This window comes from Eschrichtius robustus, chromosome 19 (assembly GCF_028021215.1).
Source record: "Eschrichtius robustus isolate mEscRob2 chromosome 19, mEscRob2.pri, whole genome shotgun sequence".
Taxonomy (NCBI): domain Eukaryota; kingdom Metazoa; phylum Chordata; class Mammalia; order Artiodactyla; family Eschrichtiidae; genus Eschrichtius; species Eschrichtius robustus.
The window spans coordinates 66,019,487-66,030,597 of NC_090842.1; the positions used below are offsets into that span (position 1 = coordinate 66,019,487).

General features: G+C 44.6%; 1 protein-coding gene across 1 annotated transcript; it reads right to left on the reverse strand.

Annotated features, from left to right (window-relative positions):
• Positions 1-3,025: 3,025 nt before the first annotated feature.
• On the reverse strand, positions 3,026-10,445 carry NLRP12 (NLR family pyrin domain containing 12). Its single transcript, XM_068527182.1, is given in 8 exon segments — positions 3,026-3,113; positions 3,748-3,859; positions 3,862-3,917; positions 5,580-5,750; positions 6,097-6,103; positions 7,893-8,056; positions 10,020-10,190; positions 10,441-10,445. Coding segments are annotated over 8 exon segments (774 nt in total).
• Positions 10,446-11,111: the final 666 nt, after the last annotated feature.

The following is an 11,111-nucleotide window of genomic DNA, read 5'->3' on the forward strand; positions in this document are numbered from 1 at the left end:
TGGTTTTTGTATACTGACAGACTCCCTCGGTTTGTCTCAAGTCTGAAGTCAAGGGGAGACTCTGTCAGCAACCAAAGACCTCTGTTCAGTCTTGAATGGCGGGGCGGGTTTGTCCTCCAGTTCCAGGGCTTGTTCTATACTTGGTGCTCCCTTCGATTGTCTAGTTGGTGAATATTTTGTGCAGTGTTCAGTGCATCCGCAGCCTTAAAGCTGTTTGCCCATTTTGTCTTTAAAGATCTGAACAAATGGCTAGCGAACTCTTGGTGAAATTTAAATGTTAATAAAAATTGTATACCCATATTGTGTGCATTTGTCTATTTTTCCAGTAATTCCAAATCCCCCAGTTTCTGCAAGTTGGGTCCTTGGGGTGGTGGTGAAGTGGGCGGGCCCAGTGGTGTGCCTCGTGAACATTGCTTGCCCTTTAAGCAGCAAAAGAGGAAAAGCTTGTTTCCCTTAGGGTTTTAGTGCCCTTTATCAGAACGAGCCAAATGGAGAGGGTTTGGGCTTAGTAAATTAAGGCCTAGAGGGAATTCCCTCGTTAGGCCTTCATTGCGGAGGGCGTGGTTTCAATCCATGGGTGGGGAACTAATCCCACAGGCCTTCAGGTGCAGCAAAAAAATGAAGGCCTTGAGTTCCCTACCTTTATGGGGACACCTGCCATATTCTCCATATTCCTAAGTTTTTTCCAAATTTTGGTTAATAGCACTTAGGACATAAAACACCCTTCAGAATACTAAAAAGGGAATTTGTAGCTTTCTGATCAGCTCTACACAGGTTGGCAAGAGAAAAGCTATGAAAGGTGTAAGTTGTAAAGGACACCAAATTCTAGGAGGGTCTCAAACATTGGGTTGGCCAAAAAGTTCGGGTGTTTGTAACAGGAAAAGCCCAAACTTTGGCCAACCCAATATTAAGAGTTAATTGTATTCAATGCAAATTAAGAAATTGCTCAGAAGTTCAAATGGCTGAACTAGGGTCTCAGAATTAATGGGCTAGCAGTCTGCCAAGACCCTTAAACTATAGGTAAATAAGAAAAGTCCTGTGCCAGGAGGACTGTCCTTAGAATTCGGGGGTGCGGCTTCATGTTTTGCGTGGTAATTGGGTAATTCTAAAACTCTTGAAATATAGTTGATAGAATTACAGGTGTACAGAAATAAGTGATTCATAATTTATATAGGTTCTACTCCATTTATAGTTAAAAATTCCAGCCATTGCAATTGGGACATCCCACCTCTTGACAGGCTGTTTCCCAGTAGCCCTCCCCAAACCATTGCAGCTACTGGACCTTGAGTGACCAGTAATTAAACTCAAGTCCTGGGAGTTCTGTGTTGCTAGTTGAATACTATGAACATAAAACCAGAAAACCCATACCTTCACGTCAAGGCGTACTCAACGTTCACACCCACAGTTTTCATTAGCCTTCAGCTTTATGACACAGCCTAGGGATTGGGTTAAAGTGGGACAGGTTACCCTTAGTTCAGTCAGCCTTAAAAGTCTGGTCATGATCAAATAGAGCTTGTGAGAAGAGCTGTTTCAGAAGCTGCTTTTAAGGGAGATCTGAGGCCAGGCTAAGCCAAGGATTTAATTTAAGGGCTTAATTATAGGGTTCAGCAGTTCAATGAGTATTTCAAGGGACAGTTTTATGTGAGTAGCCAGAACATTTATTGATGGCCACAGGAATGTCTTCAGAGTCAGGTTTTTCAACCTTTCATAGGTTACAAAGTCACTAAGTCTTATGTACAAATTTCCTCTGCTTCCTAGTAAATTCTGGTCTTTCCAGACATCTTCAGCATGGCATGCTCATGGCATCCTGGTGATGTTTGCCAGTGATCATTGGCATAGTCTGAAGTTTCCTAGCTCAAGTCCCCAATAATGAAATTGTGCCTGATTTCATGTTTTCATCCAAAGCCTGGTGTAGGTCATTGGCCAGCCTGCAGGTGTCCAACCATAGTTCTGTTAGCTCCAGTCAGGACAGAATCATGGTGCAAACCAAGATTGCAAGGGTTGTTGGCATGACAATCTAAGATACACCATCCTCCCAAACTGCCTAATATCTTCACTGCACCAATCCGCTCTTTGAATAAGGCTTCTCAACTTTGGCACAGTTGACATTGAAGCCAAGTACTGTTGTTGCAGGAAGGGGGACCCTTTCCAGGGCCCGAGAGCGGGCTCTTGTCTAACACTCAGTGACAAGTTGTCCCAGGAGACACGGGCTGACAAAGCAAAAGACTTGGGAAGGGGCGCCCAAGCAGAGAGCAGCAGGGTGAGGGAACCCAGGAGAACTGCTCTGTCACGTGGCTTGCAGTCTCAGGGTTTATGGTAATGAGGTCAGTTTCCGGGTTGTCTCTGGCCAATCACCTTGCTTGGCCCATAGTCTGATTCAGGGTCCTCCCCGGTGGTGTGTGCATTTCTCAGCCAAGATGGATTCAGTGAGAAGGACTCTGGAAGGCTGGTCATCTCCTCCCTCTTTTGGCCCCTCCCGAATTCTCCTGCTTAGTTTACCATGTTCCTTACCGGGACCTCCTGTTGTGAGAAAACTCAGGAAAGCAGGCCTGGCCAAGGTGGGGGTGGGTGGGGGTGGGGGTGGGTTTCGGTCAACAGTTCCCTAACGCTTTGCTATGGGAGGCTGTCTTGTGTATTATAGGATGTTTAGCGGGACCCCTGGCCTCTACCCACAAGACACCAGTAGCTCCCCAACCCCAGTATCCTCTGACACTGCCAGGTATTCTGTGGCGGGGGGGGGTGGGCAGCGGTGGAGGTTGGAGAGGCAACATCACCCTCAGTTGAGAGTTTCTGCTCTAGAATCATTTGGGCCCTGCCCTAAATTCTCTCCAAAGCACCAACTCCCAAAACTACAGTTCCAAGCTCTGTCCCACGGTGATTACATAGACCCCAAGCAGCAAGGATTATCCTGCAGAGGAGTTTGTCTCTTGAAGGAGGTAAAGAACCGGCTCGTTGTTGATTCTCGGGTTCTGGGATGATCCTCTTCTGTCCTGACTTCAAGAGAAGAACCAGCAGCTGGAACCATTCAGCAGCCAATATCCAAGTAAGGTTTCATTAGGCGAAGAGCTGCCAAACTTCTGCGGGTCATTTTATTCAGGTCCATTCCAAATAGCCTGAGGACACAGAGTGGGAAATAGTCCAGGCCACTATTGTGTTGTGGCATTCAGATGATATATCAAACCTATCATGCATGCATCCTGCCCTGTTGAAATATATAATTCCATTAACTAGTTCTTCATTTGAAACAAAATCCCATTGGGAAATAGGCTTACTCTGAGCTACACACCATTTTAAATCCCAAACCTGTGTTAACTCATTTAATTTGTACTAATCTTATGAAGAAGCAACTATTTTCATTTTACAGACAGGGATACTGAGGTGCCAAGAGGTTGACTAATTTACAAAAATACATCACAAAACTGGTAAGTGATGGAATTAGAATTTGAGGCCAGGCAGAGTAATTCCAGATTCTCATTAAGGTACAATGGCCTCACTTGTCAGATTAGGTAATTACCCAAGGTTAAATTACCCAAGGTCACACCACCAGTAAAAGGTATGGGTGTCTCCCAAGAGGCAAAGTAAGGCCTCTGTATTTTGCACAAATTGCATACACAAGTGGACAAATGAACTATTTGCAAATTTTCTAGATTATTTGTTTATCCAAACGGAGGGTTTCAGTGATTGACTTTTACTTCTAACTCCAAGCCCTGTATCCTGTCTCCTCCAGAACCAGGGACCATCTCTCACCAGAGGACTCGAAGTTTGCAGCCCAGATGACTCAGCCTCTTGCATAGCAGTCTGACACCTGTGTTCCCCAGGGCGTTGTTGGTAAGATAAAGCTCTGTTAGGGTCTGGTTGACCCCAGGGTGGAAGAGATATCCTCACAAGCTTTGGCTGTGAGGCCACAGCTGTGCAGCCTGTGGAAGATAGGAAGTGGTTGAAGCCACGTCGGCAGTTATGTTGGAAAGTCTCATCTTCATAGGGAATCAGGATGATGTTTTTAGGGATCAGTTTAAGAAAAAGGAGAGAGACTTCCCTGGTGGCGCAGTGGTTAAGAATCCGCCTGCCAATGCAGGGGACACGGGTTCGAGCCCTGGTCCGGGAAGATCCCACATGCCACGGAGCAACTAAGACCGTGCACCACAACTACTGAGCCTGTGCTCTAGAGCCCGCGAGCCACAACTACTGAGTCCGCGTGCCACAACTACTGAAGCCTGTGTGCCCAGAGCCCGTGCTCCACAACAAGAGAAGCCACCGTTATGAGAAGCCCGCGCACTGCAACAAAGAGTAGCCCCCGCTCTCCGCAACTAGAGAAAGCCCGCACACAGCAATGAAGACCCAATGCAGCCAAAAATAAATAAATAAGACTACACGTCACAACACTGTACACAATTATAGGGACAGAGTTCCTGGATGAATCAATAACATTTGATTTATGCAAATGATGGAGTATAGGTCAGTTTGAAGGACTCAATTAGATATGCTTATACCAACAATATGAACAGATATTCAGTGTATGAAGGTAAGTGGGAAAAAAACCAGAAGCTGAGGAGATGCATTATTTATATAAAATGAAGACATGAGTGTCTACGGACGAGATCTGGGGAGGGCAAGGAAGAAGACAAAAATAAAACAAAGGCACATGTGGGTCCATAGTGATATTGTGGTACCAGGTGAGGATTATGAACCTTCGAATTACGTGTATCTGCAGCTCAAAAAGGAAATGTTTAAAGGATGCAGTAGAGAGAAAGGTGTGAAGATGGGGCACAGATTTATCCTAATTCTCTAAACACAATAGAAGCCAAGATATGACTCAATGTCTCAAACGCGGGCTTCTCATTGCAGTGGCTTCTCTTGCAGAGCACGGGCTCTTTGTGGAACACAGGCTCTAGGCGCGCGGGCTTCAGTAGTTGTGGCTCGCGGGCTCTAGAGCGCAGGCTCAGTAGTTGTGGCGCATGGGCTTAGTTGCTCCGCGGCATGTGGGATCTTCCCGGGCCAGGGATCAACCCCGTGTCCCCTGCATAGGCAGGCAGATTCTTAACCACTGCACCACCAGGGAAGTCCCCTTGCTGTGTTTTATTTTTGTTCATTTGTTTTTTTCATCTGTTCCCTCATTTGAAAGTATATGTCTTTCTAAGCTCCTCTGAGCCAGGTCTTATACTACCCGTTGGAACACAGAGTTGCCCAGCTCCTGCACTTCCTGCACTTCTGGAATACTACACACACACATACAAATTGCAATAAGTTATGCTGAGGAGAATAGTAAGGTCAAAAAGATCCTAAAACTAGACCTTATCTAGGGGTTAGAGGAGGTATCCATGAAGAAGCATGTGTTTTGAGTCCTAACATATGAAACAGGTGTTATCAGGGTAAAAAAAAAGGAGAAATCAGAGAGGAAGTACATACCAGGAAGAAAGAACTGCTTGTGCAAAGGCCCTGTGGCAGAAAAACCTTTCAATGGGGGCTGATGTAGCAAGAGGTTAGGAGAAGAGGGGAGGGAGATGGCCCCACTGAGCCCAGACAGGAGGGCAGGGATTGTGAATTTGGACTCTTAGGGTGGTGAGTAAAGCGGAACTCACCGGAGGATCTGGAGTTTGCACTGGGGTTGCCTGAGGCCCTCACACAGCTGCAGCACCCCAGGGTCCCCCAGGTCATTCAGGCTTAAGTCCAGCTCCATGAGGCTCTGGTTCACACTGAAGGTGGATGCCAGGTCTTCGCAGGCAGCAGCAGTGAGGTGGCAAATCATCAACCTGCAGGAAATCCAATTCAACATCTATTATGGAGTTCCATTTCCTGTACAATGCTAATTTTATCCTCCCTGCCCCCAATCTTTTTTTAAAAAATTTTATTGCGGTATAGTTGATTTACAATGTTGTGTTAATTTCTGTGGTACAGCAAAGTGACTCAGTTATACATATATATATATATTCTTTTTCATATTCTTTTCTATTATAGTTTATTACAAGATATTGAATATAGTTCCCTGTGCTAAACAGTAGGACCTTGTGGTTTCTCCATCCTGTATAGAATAGTTTCCATCTGCTAACCCCAAACTCCCAATCCTTCCCTCCCCCACCCCACTTCCGCCTTGGCAACCACAAGTCTGTTCTCAACTGTGAATTTGTTTTTGTTTCATAGATATGTTCGTGTCATATTTTTTAAAAATTTTTATTAGATTATAGTTGCTTCACAATGTTGCGTTAGTTTCTACTGTACAGGAAAGTGAATCAGCTATACGTATACATATATCCCCTCTTTTTTGGATTTCCTTCCCATTTAGGTCACCACAGAGCACTGAGTAGAGTTCCCTGTGCTCTACAGTAGGTTCTCATTAGTTATCTATTTTATACATAGTATCAATAGTGTATATATGTCAATCCCCATCTCCCAATTCATCCACCCCCCCCCACCTTTCCCCCTTGGTATCCATATGTTTGTTCTCTATGTCTGTGTCTTTATTTCTACCTTCTAAATAAGATCATCTATACCAATTTTTTTCAGATCCCACATATATGCGTTAATATACGAAATCTGTTTTTCTCTTTCTGACTTACTTCACTCTGTATGACAGTCTCTAGATCTACCCACGTCTCTACAAATGACCCAATTTCATTCATTTTTATGGCTGAGAAATATTCCATTGTATATATGTACCACATCTTCTTTATCCATTCCTCTGTTGATGGACATTTAGGTTGTTTCCATGTCCTGGCTATTGTGTGTTGTATTTTAGATTCCACATATAAGTGACATCATATGGTATTTGTCTTTCTCTTTCTGACTTACTTTGCTTAGTATGATCATCTCTGTGTCCATCCATGTTGCTGCAAATGCCTGCCCTCAATCTTAAAAGTAATGTTTCCAAATAAATAACTTGTTTGAAAAATGGCCAAAGGCTTGAATAGACATTTCGCCAAAGACATATAAATGGCCCCAAACACACAAAAAGGTGCTCAACATTACTAATCACTAGGAAAATGCAAATCAAAAACACAGTGAGGGGCTTCCCTGGTGGCGCAGTGGTTAAGAATCTGCCTGCTAATGCAGGGGACACGGGTTCGAGCCCTGGTCTGGGAAGATCCCACATGCCGCGGAGCAACTGGGCCCGTGAGCCACAGTTGCTGAGCCTGCGCGTCTGGAGCCCGTGCTCCGCAACAAGAGAGGCCGCGATAGTGAGAGGCCCGCGCACCGCGATGAAGAGTGGCCCCCGCTTGCCGCAACTAGAGAAAGCCCTCGCACAGAAACGAAGACCCAACATAGCAATCAATCAATCAATCAATCAATAAAATAAATAAATCTTTAAAAAAAAACAAAATACAGTGAGATATCACCTCATACCCACTGGGATGGCTATTATCCAAAAAAGAGAAAATAACAAGTGTTGGCGAGGATGTGGAGAAATTGAAAACTTCGTGCACCGTTGGTGGGAATGTAAAATGATTTGGCCACTATGGAAAACAATACGGTGGTTCCTCAAAAAATTAAAAATAAGCATATGATCTATCAATTCCACTTCTGGTTATATACCTAAAAGAATTGAAAGCAGGGGCTCAAAGAAATATTTGTACACTAATGTTCATAGCATTATTCAAAAGAGCCAAAAGGTGGAAGCAACCCAAGTGTCCATTAATGGATGAATGAATGGACAAACAAAATGTATTATACACATAGAAAACATTATATATATATACACACACATATACCTACAAAATGGAATAATAGTCAGCCTTAAGAAGGAAGGAAATTCTGACACATGCTACAACATGGATGAACCTTGAAAATACCATGCTAAGTGAAATGAGCCAGTCACAAAAAAGACAACTACTTTGTGATTCTACTTTTATGAGGTCCCTAGAGCAATCAGATGCACAGAGACAGAGGGTAGAGCTCACCACAAGATGCACAGCCTGGGTGCTGCAAACCTTGACACAAGAGCCTCAGACCCGAATCCTCCAGGGCATTTCCTGTCAGGTCCAGCTCCACCAGAGGTCGACTGGTGCTGAGCACAGAGGCAATCTCCTGGCAAGCCTCAGCCTCCAGCTGACATGTCCTCAACCTTGGGAGGAAAGAGATGTTGCTTTTCTGTATCCTGATGGCTCCTGTCCTGGTGCATGTAATCACCTAACGTGCATCTACAATTATCGCTAAAGTTAGAGATAAACAGGACTTAAGTCATTTCCAGCGAGGAGAATCCTCTCTAATAAGACAAACAGGTGAGTAATCATAATCCAATGTAGGTGGTGCCATGGAGGTAGCATACATAGCACGATAATTCAGAGCAGAGTCTCTAGGGCTCAACAACCTGTGTTTGCATCCATCCACACCCCCTAACCCTGTGACCTCGAGCGAGTTGGGTTTTCTTAGCTGCACTGTGCGGCTTGTGGGATCTTAGTTCCCTGACCAGGGATTGAACCCAGGCCCTCAGCAGTGAGAGTGCAGAGTCCTAACCACTGGACCACCATGGAATTCTCTCAAGTGAGTTTTAATCAGGTATCAGTTTTCTGTTACATGTGCTGCCATGTCTCAGGTTCACTGACTCTAAAATAAGGATAATAACAGTGCCTGCCTCAGAGGGTCGTTGTGAGGATTATATAATTTATTACACAGAGAGAGGGTGTAGAACAAGCCTGACACATGGTCAGTGCACCATCAACATGAGCTGTTTGTTAAAACCATCCTGGTGGAGGGACTACCTAACCCATCTTTGACAAATGGTGTACAGTGAGGGAAGGCTCTCTGGGAGAATTTGAACTGGTTCTCCAAGGCTAAGTAGAAGTTCATTTGGAGGAATAGGATAGGAGGGGCTGAGAGATAATAGAAAAAATATGTTTTGGTCTCTGCTCTGGTCCCTGGCACGGAGCTGCTAAATCCCTGATTTCCTAAGTGATTAAAAAAAACAAAAACAAACAAAAAACTTGGAGAATCTTTTGTTTTACTGAGTTGACTCTGGGTGGGCTCCTGGATGGGAGACGGTCACCAGAAAGACCAAGCCATGATTAAAAGTTTGGAATTTTCAGCCCTGCCCCGCCCAACCCTTCTCCAAAGAGTGGAGAAGGGTGGAAATGGAGTTATTATACTATTTGATCATGCCTATGTGAGGAAGCCTCCATAAAAATCCCACTAGCACAGGGTTCAGAGAGCTCCCGGGTTGGCAAACACATCCATGTACTAAGAGGGTGATGGACCCAAACTCGGCAGAGACTGAAACTCCCAAACTTGGGACCTTCCCCAGACCTATGTATCTGTTCATCTGTATCTTTTATCACATCCTTTAATAAACAAGTAAATGTAAGTGCTTTCCCTGACATCTGTGAGCCGCTCTAGCAAATTAATAGAACCCAGGGGAGCGGGTTGTGGGAACCTTTGGTTTACAGCTGATGGGTCAGTAGCACAGGTGACAACCTGGATTTGCTATTGGCATCTGAAGTGGGGGGGGGGCTGGGCGGGGGAAGTCTCCAGGGACTGAGCCCTTAACCTTGGGATCTGACGCTATCTCCAGGTAGGTCGTGTTAGAATCGAGTTTAACTGCAGGACACCCAACTGGTGTCACAGAGTTCCTTGGTGTGGGGAAAACCCCACACACAGAAGTGTCAGAAGTGGAGTGTTCTTATGAGTAGTAACAAAGACACACAGGCGGGAAACTGGGTGGTTTTACTAAAACAGCAGCATTGCAGAAAAAGGGAATTGCACAACTAAAGGATCTTTGCACGGGGAGCTCTGGGGTTCTGACTACTCCATACGCAGTCAATAAATAGGGTGTGGGTTCTGGGTGGGCAGGTGGCTCCAGGAACTCCTCACCAAGTGGAAATGGGTGGGGTCAGCAGAGGTCAGAAAAAGGTCCTCCAAAGTGTAAAGGGTCCAAGGCACGGGTCTCATGTCACGGGTCTAAAGGCAGCCCTAATTCAAGGTAGGGGTTTGGGGGTCAGCATTTGGGGAGATACTTCAAGCCCTGGGGGACGACAAGCTTGTCCCAGGAGATCATGAAAATTAAGGACTTGTTCCAGGGGGTGGAGACTCACTGCACCATCTGTAGCCTGCACTTGGGATGCCGGAGCCCCTCGCAAAGCAGCTTCATGCCTGGCAGCCCAAGGCCGTTGCCGCTCAGGTCCATTCTTAGTAGATGCTTATTGGCTATCAGAGCAGTGGTAAGGTCCTGGCAGGCACAGCTGGAAACCCGGCACCTCTTCAACCTGGGATGGAAAGAAGAAAAGAGCCAGGTGACTTCCTTTGTCGTTGTTTTGTAAAATCTGTCCCTGTCCTTTCTCTCCCCTCTTTTTTTGATCTATACCTATATTCCCCCCTTCTCTAAAATCAAAGAAAGGAGATTAGTGGTTGCCAGGGGCTGAGGGGAGGGAAATCAAAGGAGTGACTGCTAACGGGTGTGGTGTTTCTTTCTGGTGTGATGCAAATGATCTGGAATTAGATAGGGGTGATGTTTACACCATCTGGCGAATATACTAAAAAAAAAAATCACTGAGTTGTCTGGTGTGTGAACTGTATGTATCTCAATAAAAAAAATAAAAGAAACAAGAATAATGTAACATATTTTGGCACTTTGCAGTCAAGGAAATGCTTTCACAGAGGTTGCCTTTATGAGAGGAATTCAAGACCCCTCGCATTCACTTTTCTTTTTTAACTGAAGTATAGTTGATTGACAATGTTGTGTTAATTGCTGGTGTACAGCAGAGTGATTCAGTTATAGATAGATATAGATAGATGATAGATGATAGATAGATGATAGATAGATGATAGATAGATGATAGATGATAGAGAGATAGATGATAGATAGATGATAGAGAGATAGATGATAGATAGATAGATATAGGTATAGGTATAGAAATAGATGTAGATATAGATTTTTTCAGATTCTTTTCTTTTATAGGTTATTACAAAATATTGTGAATAGTTCCCTGTGCTCTACAGTAGGTCCTTGTTGGTTATCTATTTTGTAAATAGTGGTGTGTATATGTTAGTCCCAAACTCCTAATTTATCCCTCCCCTCCATTCACTCTTCTCCACTTCTTTTCTCCATCACTACCAGAAGGTAAATAAGTTAAAATGAGGTCATTAGGGTGGACCCTAGTCCAATATGACTGGTGTCCTTATAAGAA